At 42.0% G+C, this 17436-nt stretch overlaps 1 protein-coding gene across 2 annotated transcripts; it reads right to left on the reverse strand.

Annotated features, from left to right (window-relative positions):
• Positions 1-541: 541 nt before the first annotated feature.
• Positions 542-17234, reverse strand: LOC138769407 (uncharacterized). Of its 2 annotated transcripts, XM_069947849.1 has the most exons (9): positions 17097-17234; positions 13532-13723; positions 10733-10882; positions 9649-9804; positions 9103-9243; positions 7415-7534; positions 6433-6579; positions 2927-3070; positions 542-773 (listed from the first exon to the last, which is right to left on the reverse strand). In XM_069947849.1, the coding sequence occupies exons 1-9, from the start codon at positions 17146-17148 to the stop codon at positions 559-561; spliced, it is 1317 nt and encodes a 438-aa protein (XP_069803950.1). In that variant the 5' UTR covers positions 17149-17234; the 3' UTR covers positions 542-558. The 2 variants fall into 2 exon arrangements, with proteins under 2 accessions (XP_069803950.1, XP_069803951.1); XM_069947850.1 differs by lacking the exon at positions 13532-13723.
• Between the last annotated feature and the right edge of the window lie 202 nt (positions 17235-17436).

The following is a 17436-nucleotide window of genomic DNA, read 5'->3' on the forward strand; positions in this document are numbered from 1 at the left end:
GTAGTGACAACACAGGAACTGGAAGATATAGGAGACCAAAGGGTGACAGTGAATGTTACCACTGCAGCTGCGGGAGCACAGGGAAGGGTAAGTCACCTCAATATTATCTAATCTATAGGCACAGTCTGGTAGTGAAGCCCACCCCAGCTGCAAGCTACAGCAAGCAGTAGTACTGTTTCTACAAAAAAAAAGAGCAGATCTTCAATTCTAATCTCATACAATCTTTTTATCTCAACCTTAAAAAACAATATAAACCCAAAGAGCCACTACACTATATATCCTCCAATAACTCAAAGACAAGAAGAAAGGGGTGCAGAAAGTGATAGGGGCTGGGGTTGGTGAAGAGATTTTGAACACTATCTCCCCCAGGTTCTTTTTATGTCAAAATCTGAAACCTCTATAGGACCGCAGGGGTGGAGCTGTCTGTTATTGGTCACTTTTTACCAAGAGGGCCATGTTGTAATTGTATCAAAAGTAGTATGTGTAAGATGCTTTTTGGGTCCATATTTTTCTAGAGTTCAATAATATTTGACAAAAGTGACAAGATAGACAGGTGGTTTATAAAGATATGATGAGTGTCAGAACAATCAATGTAATAGCCATAGAAAGCAGGATAGTGCAGAGAGGGGCCCTCCATCCCACCGCCCTGCTGCACATAACATCAGTCTTTATGGTTTTGTAGTATTGTCCTTTTGCATAGGACAGGCCGGATCCAGCTTCACAAATCTCTTTAGTGGTGCAGCCGTGTAAGCTCTCTGTGACTGTGGAAATATCTATAATAAGTAAAAGAAAAAAATTCATTGAAGGATGAGTATCTTACACTGATCCTAAGTTACATCCTGTATTCTGCAGCTGAGGATAGAAAGGTGTATAATTATTATTATAGGTACATAAGAAAAAAATCCAAAATTAATTTGCATTTTATTACATGAAATAAGTGTTTGATACAATAGAAAACCATAACTTAGTACAGAAACCTTTGTTTGCAGTTACAGAGGTCAGACATTTCCTGTAGAGATGAGTGAACCTCGAGCATGCTCGACTCCATCCGAACCCGAACCTTCGGCATTTGATTAGCGGTGGCTGCTGAACTTGGATAAAGCCCTTAGGCTATGTGGAAAACATGGATATAGTCATTGGCTGTATCCATGTTTTCCAGACAACCTTAGAGCTTTATCCAACTTCAGCAGCCCCCGCTAATCAAATGACGAAAGTTCGGGTTCGGATGGACTCGAACCTGACCCCGGTTCGCACATCTCTAATTTCCTGTAGTTCTTGACCAAGTTTGCAGACACTGCAGCAGGGATTGTGTCCCCCTCGTCCATACAGATCTTCTCCAGATCTTTCAGGTTTCAGGGCTGTCGCTGGGTAACATTGAGTTACAGCTTCCTCCAAAGATTTTCTATTGGGTTCAGGTCTGGACACTGGCTTAGCCACTCCATGACCTTGAAATGCTTCTTACAGAGCTGCTCCTTAGTTGTGGCTGTGTCTTTCGGGTCATTGATGGATGACTCAGCCTTAACCCATCTTCAATGCTTCCATTGAGGGAAAGAGATTGTTTGCCAAAATCTTGTGATACGTGGTCCTATCCATCCTCCCTTTAATACAGTGCAGTAATCCTGTCCTTTTTGCAATAAAGCACCCCCAAAGTATGATGTGTCCACCTCCCTGCTTCACGGCTGGGACTGTCTTCTTGAGGTTGTACTCATCTCTCTTCTTCCTCCAAAGATGTTCTATTTTAGTCTCATCTTACAACATGACCTTCTCCCATTTGTAAACTTTAAACTGCCCTGGAATCTGCTGGCATAAGCATTAGACCCTTCAGGATTTTAATCTATGACGGTGTAACTAGAGATTATCGAAATTCCAGTACGTCCTGGTTATTCCAAACGTGAACTCTTAGCATTTCTTTACCAGTGGCTGAAGAAGTTGGATGCAGCTCAAGGGAGTCCTGGAAAACCATAGGCACAGCCTATGGCCTATGGCTGTTACCGTGTTTTCCAGGCAGCTTTAGGGCTGCATCCAACTTCAACAGCCACCAGTAATAAAATGCTGAGAGTTAGGGTTAGGACAAACCAGAACGTACTCAAACTTGCACTCATCTCTATTACCAATGGTATTCTTTGAGACTATGGTCCCAGCTCTCTTCAGGTAATTGACCAGGCCCTCTCACATAGTTCTAGGCTAATTCCGGACCTTTTTAAGAATCATCCTTACCCCACAAGGTGAGATTTTGCATGAAGCCCCAGACTAAGAAAGATTAACAGTCATTTGGTTATGACCAAAGAGAGTAGCAGGAACTTCTTAAAGAAAAACTAACAGGTCTGTGAGAGCTCTTTTTGTTTGTTAGGTGATACTTATTTCATGCAATGAAATGCAAACTAATTATTTTCTGCAAACTGATTTTCTGGAATTTTGTTATAGATTCTATCTTTTACAGTGTACCTACAATAAAAATTACAGACCTCTCCATTCTTTGTAGATAGGAAAATTAGCAAAATCGACAGTGTCAATCAAATACTTACTTTCCTCTCTGTATCTATTGGTGTACTGTAGCTAGAGTAGTTGCAAAGATTTCAGTTGCACCAAGTTTTCCCTGCCAAGGCCTAGAGAGTCCATGCCTTAGGCCTGTGGGGCCTCTCAGGTCTTCCTCCACGCCCTCTTTATTGACGCCACCCTGGGCAGGATTATCAAGACCTAGGAGGCGCTGCAGGCCTAGGGCACGGATGTTTCAGGCCCTGCCTCTTTGACACCACACTGCTGAATTAAAATAATTTTTTAAAGAAAATACCAGCATCAGCAGCCAAATGGACCCCAGGAAAGGCCATGGATTGAAGGCTGTAAAAGGCTTTTTTTAGGGGGGGGGGGGAAGTATTTGGGTACAGATTCACTTTAAGGAACTTTTCCTATGAATGTTAAAGCCAACCTTGCATCTCAGTCTTCAGGTAGTGAATACAGCGTTGTTCATTCCCAATGCATTTTAAGTCACTTCGCCCTAAACAACGATCTGAATTAGGGACAAAGCAAGCTGGGCAGGTAAGTCCATTTTCATCACTGTCGGCTGAGGGCACTAAAATAAGGGAGTGAAGACTGAATGAGCAAAACATAGAACAAATAAACACATTTCAACAAAACTTAATTTCTGCAATACTGGCAATTCACCCTCATTAGCATACGGCAGGTTAATTGTCTATTCCCATCTCAGCTGATATAGTTATACTTGTAGCACTTGTCAAGTTAAAGCGACTCTGTACCCACAATCTGACCCCCACAAAACACTTGTACCTTTGGATAGCTGCTTTTAATCCAAGATCTGTCCTGGCGTCTGCTCGGTAGGTGATGCAGTTATTGTCCTAAAAACTTTTAAACTTGCAGCCATGTGTCAAATTGGCGTGATCTAGAGCAGTGCTTCTCAAACTGTGCGGTGGGCCTCACCAGTGAGGCTCCCCCTAGTTGTTGGTGAGGCCCAGCTGAGAAGTCCTTTTTCACATAAGTGACTATAAGTCCTTTTGATGTTTGCAAAAATCTCCATTATAGCAACATTATTAATTTATTTTGTACTTGCTTTTTTTTATTTTTTATTTATTTATAACTTTATTAGTATCTAGAGTTTGGGAGATGGGTGAAAGCCAGCCCTAGCATTATTTTCAGCTTTTAAATGGTCTTTCACCACAGATAGTGAGGCCCAGGTATCCTCTTGTTCAGACTGGTGAGGCCAAGGCATTGACTTAGTGTGTTGGGTGAGGATCCAGTAGAATAAATGTTTGAGAAGCAGTGGTCTAGAGTGCCTGTGCCCAAGGCTTGCACTGCCTCTCTGTCCCTCATTATCATTAGGAATGCCCCAGGCAGGATTTCTCCTATTCATCACTTGTCTGAACACTGCTCATATGCTGGATTGTTAAGGCACATGTGCAGTGTTCAGACAAGTGGTGATTAGAAGAAATCCTGCCAGGGGCATTCCTAATGATGAGGAGGGCGGTAGGAGGAATGGAAAGGCGTGGCAGGCCTAGGGCACAGACACTCTAGGCCACGCCAATTTGACATCGAGCTGCAAGTTTAAAAGTTGTTCTTCAGGACAATAACTGCATCACCTGACAAACAGGCCCCAGGACAGATCTTGGATTAAAAGCAGCTATCCGAAGGTACAAGCGGTTAGAGGGGGGGGGGGCAGATTGTGGGTACAGAGTCACTTTAAAAAAAAAATTCAAATACATTTATTTAGCAAACGTCTCCTGATATTCTGCTCTTTTCCTCTCATTGTTGACAGCTGGTTGTCTACATTACTGACCAACACTTTGCTCTAAAAGCAGTGGTCTGGCGGGTGTATATATAGCTATAATAAAGATGTATGGAGATATAGTGCATTTATAGTGGGTTTAGAAAGAGGCATTCTGAAATGACGCTCCATGGCTCCTTACTGAAATAAAAATAAGGCGTTTATAAACTGCATTGTAACAGAGTTTACCTTTAGTAGTCCTTTAAGAAAAGCTATAATCCTTAAAGTGGATATCCAAGATTACAAAAAACATAGCTGTTTATTTCCAGAAACAGCACCACTCTAGTCCTTGTCTTGTTTGTGTGGAACATTGCAGGTCAATTCCATTGAAATGAATGAAGCCTGAGAGGTGTGGCACTGTTTTTGGAAGAAAAAAATCTATGTTTTTTTTATCATGGATAATTAGTGATGAGCGAGTACTAAAATGCTCGGGTGCTTGTTACTCAAGACGAATATCTCCCAATACTGGAGTGCTCATTTCAAGTAACGAACCCCTTTGAAGTCAATGGGAAACTCGAGCATTTTTGCAGGGGACCCAAGTTTGGTAGAGGGAAGGTCGTGTGAAAACCTGTCAACCTCAGAAAGTGATGGAAATGCACAACGGAAATGGACAGGAAACAGCAGGTGCAGCATGTATGCATGCCTCTGATGCTGCCTAATGGCACCATTATGCCAAATTCTGGGCAACAGCCTGGTTAAAACAGAGGTAGGCATATGGACCACCCAACAACTCAGCCTGACACAGCATGGCAATGAGAACACAGGGAACTATTAAAACCATTAATATACTAGTGGTCCCAATAGTTTTTGGGGGCTGTGAGATACAATCTAGTGGTGGCTGTACCAATACACTCTGTGGCACCCCCTTTTACACTCTGCAAGCGGTAGTGAACTTAAATATGGCTTCAGTAAGTAAGACAGAAATCTGAAAATATACTAGTGGTCCCAATAGTTTTTGGGGGGCTGTGAGATACAATCTGTTGGTGGCTGCACCTATATACACTCTGTGACACCCCCTTTACACTGTGGAAGCAGTAGTGAACTTATATATGCCTTGTGTAAGAAATACAGAAATCAGAAAATATAGTAGAGCGCCCAATAAAATAGTACTGAGCTCTTCTTAGGGGTCTGTGTGCAACACCTAATGTCAGCTATACTCTACCAGACAAATATGTCTTTTAGTCATCAGGGAAAGGATCCTTCACAGTAGGGGACCTTAAGGGTCCTATTAGACAAAGCGATTTTTCGTTTTTGGTAATTAACAATAAACAATCACAAACGAACACTTTTGCAAATAACCTGAAATCGTTCACCAAAACACATGGAACAATGGTGGTCAGTTATTATCGCTATTGCAGCCGTCCTATCCTCGGTTATTGTTCACTCCTGAGTGATTACACCTAGCAAGTGACCAAACGATGAGTACAGTGATTTGGCGGTCAGCTTAAAGTGAATCTGTACTCACAATCTGACCCTCCCAAACCGCTTGTACCATTGGATAGCTGCTTTTAATCCAAGATCTGTCCTGGGGTCCGTTCGGCAGGTGATGCAGTTATTGTCATAAAAAGCAACTTTTAAACTTGCAGCCCTGTGTCAAATTGGCTTGGCCTAGAGTGTGTATGCCATAGGATTGCAACACCCCTCCGGCCCTCCTCATCTCTAGGAAAGCAGGATTTTTCCTATTCATCACCTGAACACTGCACAGGTGCCTTAACAATCCAGCTCATGTGCAGTGTTTACACAGGTGATGAATAGGAGAAAATATTTCAGGGACATTCCTAATGGTGAGGAGGGCGGGGACATATGGGCGTCACAATCCTAGGGCATAAACACTCTAGGCCACACCAATTTGACACAGGGCTGCAAGTTTAAAAGTTTTTTTTATGACAATAACTGCATTACCTGCGGAACGGACCCCAGGACAGATCTTTGATTAAAAGCAGCTATCTGTTGGTACAAACAGTTTGAGGGGGGGGGGCAGATTGTGGGTACAGAGTCGTTTTAACGATGCAATCAATGACATATGAACAACTTTTCTTTGTTTGACCGTTGCCTGCATACACACAGAAAGATTATCGCTTACATTCGAACGATACAATAATTTTTTGCACAATAATTGCCCCATGTAATAGGACCCTAATTGAGTGGACACTTACAGGCAGGTAATGGTGGTTCACATACATTATCATGACAGCAGGTGGTGTTCATGAAAATAGTCTTGGTTGAGCTTCTTACGCTGCCGGCTCTTTTACACTCATGGGATTTACCACACCGTTTGGTAATCTCTACATCTTCTCTACCATCTGAAAATAAAAAAAAAAATAGTCTGTGAACACATAAATAGGATATGACTCTAAAGCTGATCAGTAGGAGGGCTGAGAATGAAACCATGATGCAATAGTGATGCATAATGATAGATATATTATAATGATTGAATATTAAAGGACTATTCTGATTTAAATAATTTTACCCACAGGGGGGATAAGTGTGTAAGATCATGGGAGGTCCAACACCTGGTCCACCACAATCTCCAGAACAGCAACACTCCTCATTTTGCATTGAATGGAGCAGGGGGTTGGGTACAGCTCTCGGATCTCTATGGCAGCTCCATAGAAATTGAAGGGAGCAGTGGAACTCATATTTCCTATAACCTTTAATAGAAAATCTCCTTAGTTATACAAAAGGGCATACCTTTCCCATTTCGATCTATAACTAGGTAGATAAAATGGCAAAGGAGCTGTAATGGCCATAGTAAGTATTGCCTACCTTTTACCTTGAACTTTATTAAAAGAAAAAGAAATCCAGGACAACTAAAGTATATAGAGAAATTGTTTTAATCTACACTTCTTCTTTGGACAAGTCATAGTGGGAGGATGCCCTCCTTAACACCTTCTAAAGACCAGCTCCTACTTAGCACGACTAGACCAGTGTTGCATTCATTTGAATGAGTGTCCTGTAATACCACATTTCTCCTGCAGTGGCCGCTGCAGGAGGAATGTACGGCTGCTTGGAGTCTCTGTTGCCAGGACTGGGATATTCAACCGATCTCCAACTAGTAAAGAAAGTTTTTTCTTTTCAGATAGAAAAATCCTTTATTTTACACTTAGTATAATATATTATACTTATATATTCTTATACCGTAGATATTCTTAATTCTTTCAAACACACACACATCTTCATCAGGTAAGCACAAATATGGCTCGTCTGTGCAGTTCTGGACATTGTAGTTGTGACAGAAGTAGCACCAGATAAAATGGCCTAGAACACAGAAAATAATAACAGTGTTACCTATTGAAATGTTCAAATAGATGGTATATCCAGTGGACTCAGCGAGACCCCACATTTTTGGAGAACCAAGCCTCTGTCTATTAGGGCCGTTCCTGCCATGAGGCAAAATGAGTTTATTGCTCACGGTGTATGTAGAGTCTCTGAGGGGTAGCATGTTCCAGAGGCCATAAATTATACAGTTTGCTACACACCCCATGACCTGCAAATGATAGCTGCAGGTATTGTTATATGTGTCAGACATCAATACACTACAAGTGATCACTACCCCTTTATATGGAGCACAAGGTGTAATGGTAGTATGACCATGAATAAGATCACCAGGAGTAGTCACAATTAAAGATAAGTGAATTGCCTGACTAAATGAAGCAAAGTGCTTTGTTGGATCAGCAAGTGACTCATCAACCGCCTGCCTTTCAACTCCTGCTGCTCCTCCCCAGGTGTAGGAAAAAGCTGGATCCAGCTGGAATTAGGAGAAGTTTCCAAGACTGGATCCAGCTTTTCCCAGTACCCAGGGAGGAGCAGCAGGGAGTGAAACAGAGTTGAAAGGCAGGCGTCTGATGAGTCACTTCAAACAAATCCAATCAAACAAAGCACTTTGCTTCATTTAGTCAGGTGATTCACTCATCTCTACTCACATTGCACTGACTCTTGTTTATAAGGTGCTTTTATTCTTGGAAAAGCCATAGAGATTGAAAAATTGTTCAGACACTCGTGGAATTGGAAACTTTGAAACTTTTTCTGTCTTCTCCTCACCACAGATGGAGGGCAGTGTGTCAGATGATCAATTCCATACAAAAGCAAGATCCAAAAAGCAAGATCAGAGGTACAATAAGCCAAAGTCAGGTAAACAGGGATAGCAGACATCAGAGCAAAAGCAATACACTATTATGCTTTACAAGTAAGACTAATTTCTAGCAAAGGGTCAACTATCACTACTTGGCTGAGCGGGCAATCTCTCAACCAGGCGGTGATATTGTAGCTGGAGGAGCCGGGTACGTCACCTAACTGGATATCAGCTGAAAATGACATTTGGCAGCAAAACCAGGGACCCGTGGTACGGAGGCACAAGGACGGGTAAATTTACTATTACTGTTTATTATTTTTCCACCCCCCCCCCCCCTTGCCTTCCTGCCTTTTTGCAATCTCACAGGACTTCTCCTTTAAATAAGGACTGTCATAAAAAAAAAGGGATACGTCCATAGTTTAAAGCTTCGGCTGCCCAGGCATGATGGGAATTGTAGTTTGGCAACAGCCGGAGGGCTGAAGGTTCCCCATCCCTGATCTATGAGGACCACTGGACAGTGATGATTGACAGCAGGGAAGATACACAACCACTCTTTCTCCTAAACGATGGGGGTCTCAGCAGTGACACCCCCTGTTAATCCCTGAGACATTTTTTTTTTAACCACAGTTACCCTTCAACTTCAGTACTTTACTTTTGCACCATCCTTTCATCTTTTTAGAATAACCCTGTATATCAGATAGATATGGATATTATAATATATCTATATGTACCCCATATGACTGCCATACTGTACCTGTGGGTAGTGTTACATCATTGCTCACATTAGCGCACGTAACTTGTTCCATTGATCTTGGTTTCCTTACAGCTGTTATTTCCCCATTTTCTTTGCAAACATTTGTGGAGGCACAGCCCATTGCATTGATAGTGTTTCCACCTACAAAAGAAACATGGAAAAATCCATTCAGGAGAAGCCTGGCACAAACATTTGTAACCAACGAGACTTTCCACCATCATATACTGACAGGCTGTTAAGGAGCATTTTCTCTATCCGCAATATTTTCTGTCACACTATTGGGCAACATGGCCACTACTATGGCTTCCAGGGATGTATCCCGGAAGCCAGTAATATGTAGATGGTGATAATGTTTAGGCTAATCCTGACAGCAGTTTGGTCCTATAGGACAATAAAAACTTTACAGCACAGGAGACAAAGACTATGATGATTTATGGCAAAATACTGCAATGAGCCATTTCCCGCCAAAATATCTAACCAGTCCAGCAGAGTAAGTTATGCATTGTAAAGGACATGATAACTGGATGGGGTCGTGCCTCTCATTACCAATTGGTTCCTTTTGATAAGAGATGCAGCTCTTCTCTTCTCCCATACACTCAATTGAGTGCTTGGCTACACAAGTCCTTTGGTGGACGTTGTCCGTGGTAGACGAAAAGCAGGCAGGGCAAAACACCCCATTTTTAGTGTTGTTTTCTGTTGGCACTAAAGGTAAAAACATACAGACTTGTGAAAGCATACCACACAGAGAGGCCAACGATACTATGTCTCTCCCTCAATGACTATTTCATGACCTTTGGACCAATTTTTTTTATCCATTTGTTGCCCGATAATGCAGTTCCTCTGGATAAAGGAGTCCTGTAAAGTTTTTGCTATCTAATAGCAAATGGAAAGAGACCAACAAAGAGTAAAAGCATTGTTAGATCACTGTGAAAACATTAGTACATTCCCCGGTGTCTGAAAGATGTTTGTGTATGATTCCATATACAGTATACCAGTAGTGGATTATAAAAGGGGCGTTTCGGGCGGTAGCCCGGGGCCCTGAGCTCCTGGGGGGCCCATGACCACCCAAAAAGACTTATACTTTCAGTGGTGTACTGTCTCCTGGCTACACTTCAGCCATGATTTGCAAAAAATCACTGTTTTTTATGGCAATTTTGCACAAATCAGGACATCATGATATTATCTGTCCTGTACTATGAACAGGAGGCTAGTGCTGCCATAGTTACAGTGGGTTGGGGGGCCCAGGCTTGGTGAACAGCCCAGGGCCTATGGTAAAGTTAATCCGCCCCTGCAGTATACTCACAGTCACCAGACAGAAATGCATGTGCCCATATGTAATATACGATGTTAATATATTTATAATTGTTACTTGTTCCCGGCTGCTCATATTTAGTGAGCTTGGCCCAGATTCCTGACCCATAGGATAGGGCCATAGATTGTATCCATGTTTTCCAGGACTTTCTAGGGCTGCATCCATCTTCTTCAGCCACTGGTAATCAAATGGTGAACACTCAGGCTCAGACAGACCCAAGCAGGCTTGAGTTGTGCCCACCTCTAGTGAATATAATAAGATATTCTATTTAGCATCAATCCTGAACACATAAAAGGACATTTCTTCTAGTTGACTTACAGATAGGAGTAGCGGGTATACACTTTTCTGTAGTACAGCAGGTCGTGGCATATGATGTTCTTAGCACTGGTGTTGTGAAGCTGTCTCTGGCGTTACACTCAATGGGTTGGAGACAGTCTCTCTTGATGAATATTTCCTGCGACCCATCATCTATGATAAAGATAACAAAGCATTAGACCCTTGAATGACAAGTTATGTGTTTTATTGTTTGTCATTTTGCATGTTTTTATTATATATATATATATATATATATATATATATATATATATATATATATAAATCAGAAGAATACAATATATATATATATATATATATATATGCGTTGTCTCATTGTGACCTCTGACCCAGAAGTGGGTGAGGCCTTTTTGAGCTTGGTGGCTATTTAAGTTGTGAGTTGTTTGTGAGATGTATACACCTGATGAAGGCTCCATGAGAGTGTAGAAGGCGAAACGCGTTTTTTTTAAATAAACACTGTCGTTTTTGTTGCCACGCACTTTATAGCTTGCCTCCACAAGTGGAGTTTTTTTGTTGTTGTTACGAGCCTGGTCCTGGTTGGCATTTCTTTTGCACTTATAGACACTGTTTGGCCCTGTTATTTGGGCACAGTATGGCACTGTTTATAGGATACTATATGACACTGCTTTTTGGACACTGTATGACCCCATTACTGGTGCACTGTATGGTACTTTTTTAAGGTGTCCTTTTTCTACATGTGTTTTCTCATTCCAGTGTAGGACTAGGGCAATTTGGAACCTCTTGAGTTGTTTTTTCTTTACAGTAAATTCTGTCACTTCACATGGTGGCCATTTCATCAATAGGAAAACCTGTGATAAGATAAACCACAGGAGCAAGTGATCTCCTGGCTATCAACTTTAGATGGGGTTGTCCCATGTCAGGCCTCACAGGCTCTGTTTTGGCCCTCATATTGTGGCTGGCACTGGGTCCACATGAGGATCTTCTGGATGGTCAGTCTGATCCTGCCTGTTTCTTTTCTAAGGAAAGATGCCATAGAATTTTAAAGCATCCAATGACTTGAATTGGATCTTGTGCCTGAGAGTACACAAGGAGCTTCTTGTCCCAAGATCTTTGATCATCGGGATGCTCTGTATAGAGAATATACTGTGCACATTACAGAACGCGTGTCATTTCCCATGATACTTAACTGATTAACCTCCCTGCGGGTTTCTACAGCTGCTATCCACGTGTTTATGTACAGCACAATAAAAACAGTAGACCTGAGACACAGATCATTGAAAAAAACAATAATAGAAACAAAAAGTTTTCCTATTATCTACACTGATATAATACTGTTCTTTGATCTAAAGTAGGTGAAGAACCTGGGGACAGATTCACAGCTTTATTTCAAGTTTTATTTCCTTTACACTTTCAGGCCTGGTTCACACACAGTTTTTTTTTTTTATTAAACAGTTGTTGTTGCAGGTTTGCAACAACGGCCGTTGTTTAATCACAGTGGCCGATTGCATTCACTACTATGGAATCTCCACATTGTATACACTCCAGCCTTGATTCCATGCAGCCGCACCAAAAACTCTATTCATTGAATAGCGGCCCTACGAAATAGATTGTGCAAACAATATAAAGTGCGGCTTCAGCCGTACTTTACAATGTCTGCTATGGTTAATTGCAACGCGGGCACAATTAAAAAAGAGTGATGTTTATACGCCCAGTACTCAGCAGCGGTTCTGTGACACAGCCCTGTCAGAGGACAGCCGCTGTAATACAGCATGTGAACATGGCCTCAAAGTTGTTTAAAAAGTTTTGTCTTTTGTCAGAAAATGATAGCTGAAAAATAAAAAATAATTGCTACCCCAATTCCTGTCGGTGTCTGATCCCTGATCTCCTCTTCCAGTTTCAGGTCCTGACACACAGGAAATGCTCGTTCAGCCAAACACTGGGGGAGGCGGGGATCAGTGGAGATTGGACAACATTAAAATTACACTGTTCGGGATCAAGCAGATATCAATCATTTTTTATTTTAAACCATGATGATTTGGTTCCCCCCCCCCCACACACACACACACACCTCCTTTAAGAAGGTATATTTTAAAGACAAGTGCATAGTGAGGAACCCTTTAGCAAATGTGAATACCCCTGTAGCACCACCACAGTAAGGCTATGTTCACACTACGTAAGAGACCGGCCGTTCCGTGACCTCGGCCGGGTCACGGAACGGCCGGTCTCTGGCCGGATGATCCTTTCGGTCGCAGAAGCGAAGCGGCTGAATTCCGGCCGCAGAAAACTGACATGTTAGTTGTTTGCGGTGGCGTATGGGATCCCGGTCGGAGCGTGTACCATGTGTGTACGCTCCGGCCGGGATCCCATAGAACAACAGGCATTGTTCCACCGCGGTAAAAGTACGGCCGTTGTTACCATCAGCAACAACGGCCGTACTTTTACATAGTGTGAACATAGCCCTAATGTGAAGCAATACACATGCCTTATCATGCCGTCCTTGTAATGTATGGACATGTTTTCGGCTCTTCCAGGGAGGAAGGCACTCTGTGTAGCTGTTCTCAGCTCAGGCCAAAAAATGTAGGTGCTAATCCCAAGATCTAACTAGATTGTATTACTGTATAACTAAACAGATATGCCATTCTAGATTGGCCATATTGATTGTCACCCAGTTTTTCAAATACATATAACTAATTTATATTTTAATAGAATTTTTAACATCAGTTTTGAAAAATTATAATCTAGAGTTATAATTGTGGACATGCTGTATGGCAACAGCACCCACATGAGAAATGCCCTTTTAGTATTCTTAGTATCTTTACTCACATTTTGTCATAAATACATATATAGAACCACAAACGTCTTCCGGTGAAGGGCAGTTCTGGTTAGGCCCTAAGCAGAAAGGCTGCCCATCCTGAAAAGTGTCATAGGAAGAGGATTTGCCAAAATTACTGGGGTAGATTTCTCCAAGGGCTTTTTGAAAAATCCAAGAACAGACCGTGCATTCAAGACAAGAAGCTGCAAAAGAAATACAACTCTATGTAGACATCATAGAAGGAGGACGATTCATATAGTCATAATATGGCTCCTTTTTGTGCTGTGTTTACACGGAACAATTATCGTGCGAATTTGCACGATAAAGATCGAATTCGAACAATAATCGTACATGTAAACGCAGCGAATGACGAGCAAGAAATTGTTCATTTTGATCTTTGAACATGTTCTTAAATCGTTGTTCGTCGTTCGCAGAAAATTTGCAGATCGTTCCGTGTAAACAGTCGTTCACCGATTTTACTTATGTGCAAGCTAGGCTTAAGCAATTGCAAAACGATTTTTCCATATAATATATCGTTCCATCTAAACGCTGATCGTTATATATATATATAAAAAAAAACAAAAAACGTTACTTCGAAATCATTAATCATACGATCGGGCAAATTATCACTGCGTGTAAACGCAGCATTAGTGACCACAATACCTGGATCCTCATGGCCCCAGTGAGCTGCAATACATAGGGTTCCACGGTGATCTAAGTTTGCTTCATAACTTAACCAATATAGCTATACTTGTAGCGCTTGCCAAGAGGAATATTTTTGCAGATAAATTCATCTTTCTCCTGATATGATGCTCTTTCCCTCCCATTGTTGACAGCTCGATGTCTAGGTTACCAGCCACTACTCTGCTCTAAAAGCAGTGGTCTGTCTGAGATATTATATATGTATAGTGGTGCCTTGGATTACCAGCATAATTCATTCCGGGACGTTGTTTGTAACCCAAATCCACTCCTAAACCAAAGCGAATTTTCCTATAAGAAATCATTGATATGCAGACAATTGATTCCACGCTCAAAACATAATGATTTTTTATTCTGAATGACATTGTAAAACAAGTTACTGTACAGTATAGCAATCAGCATGTGGTGTTTAATGTATAGTAACTTCATCAATCTGAAAAACAGCTGCAGTTTGTAGATATAGGATGGAACTGCAGATCCCCATAATGCAGTAGTGTAGTACAACAGGCTAGAATAGAGAAGCAGGGCTGCTGTCAGAGGTCTGTGTGGTCACATGACAGAAACGGGAAAGGGGGGTTTTCAGCATGAACCAATCAGTAATTGAGAATCACAGAGCTGTGCAGGAGGACAGTGACAGAAACTTTTCTATACAGCAGTGTGTATAGCTGAGTGTAAGTGCAGGCCTATTATAGCAGCATTGTGTATAACTGAGTGTAAGTGCAGGCACATTATAGCAGGAATGGAGAGGATGGGAAACATAAGAACTGACAGAGACTGCAGGGAGCATGAAGGAATGAGCAGGACATATGTGGGTACAGTATAGCATTTCTCTCTGTCTGGGGAGAGAGGGGTAACAGCTATTAAGAGATTACCTCCACAGCCCCAGCCTGAAGTGGATCTGCTATGATTTGGAAGGTGAGGGAGACTTCCTCGGTCAGAGTACAGGGCTGTAGACACCGCTATGCAGACCATGCCCCTCCTCCACTCGCCCTCCCACCCAGTACAGGGAGCTCTTAAACCAAAGCAATGCTCTTAAACCAAGTTACAATTTTGAAAAACTGTGAGCTCTTCTTGCAAAATGCTCATAATCCAAGTTACTCTTATACCAAGGTGCCACTGTAAATATTCTATTATAAAAAGTTAAAGATATTTGGCTTATGTGTGAAATTTATGGAAAAAGGTAAAAAAGTGATATATTATGAAAGAAGTATGCAGTGGTGGGTTGCTCATCTCAAATCATTTGTTGAAACAAAAACCAACACTTATGGTGGGTATGTCTCAATAACTTGTCATGTGCCCTTGAGCATCAATTATAGTTTGGCAACAACGTCTCATGCTGTTCACAAGTCGACATGACCTTCTGAGGCATGGCATCTATTGACTGCTGAGGCATGGCATCCCACTGTTCTTGAAGGGCAGCCCTCAGGTCATTGAGGTTCTGGGGTACTGAGTTATGAGCCTCCACTTGACGACTCACCCCATTGGTTTTCTGTGGGATTCAGGTCTGGAAAAAGTGCAGCCCACTATGTTTCAGTGTCCTGACAGTCAGAAGATTTCTTGAAACTTTCAGGTTATGCTTCTTGCCAGTTCTGGGCGGCAACATGACCCTATTCAATTACCTTAGGGCCAATGATGCACAATCCAGGCAGAGTGAGATGGCAATTTTTAAGTGAACATTTTTTTTTGGCACAATTTGCACCCAATAATTTGCAGACAGTTTTTTAATGTATGAGCTTCTTTAAAGGTCCGGCAACTGATTAGTTAATAATGCAGGTTGGCTATATTATTGCAGCAGAAAATGCAGAAGCCACAGGACATAAATGTACCGCATATTGCTGCAGATTTTGCTGTGGAAATCCGCTAAAATGTGGTACTCGTGAACACAGGCTTAGACTCAAAAAATGACAGTTTAGGGTGCGTTCACACATACAGGATCTGCACCAGATTTGCTGCTGGGGTTTCTGTACGTGTGAAGCCATATTACCTGCTCAGTGCACACCTGGCTCATCCCAGATGAGACAGAAATATGTCTGTGTGCAGCCATACGATGACAAACGAGAGCTATTTGAAATAATTCACCATATTACACAGAACAATAGACGTTAGTTACAATTGTTACTACGATCATTTACTCCATCTGACCCCAGCAAAAGAGTGAACGATGTGGAATTATACTGAATTTGAGAACTTCTGGAGACACCTCGCTGTATTAGGCCAGTCTCAGAAAAGATCATTCCAGACGGTACTGCAGTACCAGCCGGATGATCTTTAGCACCACTGAATTCAGATGCGGGTGCTCCCGTGCGTGCCCGCATCCAAATTCCCTGCTGCGCACAAGGGAGCGTGCGGCCGAAGCACACTCCATTGTGTGAACTGACAGGGTTCTCTGCGGCCGCTACTCAATGAATAACAGCCGCAGAAAACTGACATGTCAGTTTCTTGTGGCGCCACTAGGGATCCCAGCCAAAGTGTATACTATGGGGGAGATTTATCAAAGGGTTTAAAATTTAGACTGGTGCAAACTACCCACAGCAACCAATCACAGCTCAGCTTTAGGCAGTGCTGAAAGGAAAGAGGAGCTGTGATTGGTTGCTGTGGGCAGTTTGCACCAGTCTAAATTTTACACCCTTTGATAAATCTCCCCCTATGTGTATACACTCCGGCCGGGATTCGCTAAGCCTTCAGCACAGCATAAATTCTGTACTAAACACAGCCATTGCAACAACGTCCGTGATTGCTACGGAACTTATGTTGTGTGCACATAGCCTTAGGCTGTGTCTAGGGTACATGTTGTGGATTTATCCCAATTCACTGCAAAAAAATACAATGTTTTATGACAATCATATATCGAGTCCAGGGTGGGGAATAGTCACTCACCTGTAGATATGAAGGCAGAGATGATGCACAGAGCAGAGACTGTGTTCTTCATGGTGCCATCTAACCTGTACTGCAGAGTGACAGAGACAACAGGTGTTCAGTCCATCCCAGTGCAGATATAGTGACTGATCCCCCAGGAGACATCGCCATTTACTCAACAAAGGGATTGCAGGAAAGAGCAAGGCTGGGATCATATAACATATACCTTTATGTATGTCTTTGGCAGTATTCATATATGAAGACTTTGCACGACTGAACAAGATTAGTTTTTTACAAAAACAATACATTTTTAACAGCTTTAACAGATTTTTAACACGTACCGGATCCGCAGCACTGATTG

This window comes from Dendropsophus ebraccatus, chromosome 12, assembly GCF_027789765.1.
Source record: "Dendropsophus ebraccatus isolate aDenEbr1 chromosome 12, aDenEbr1.pat, whole genome shotgun sequence".
NCBI lineage: Eukaryota > Metazoa > Chordata > Amphibia > Anura > Hylidae > Dendropsophus > Dendropsophus ebraccatus.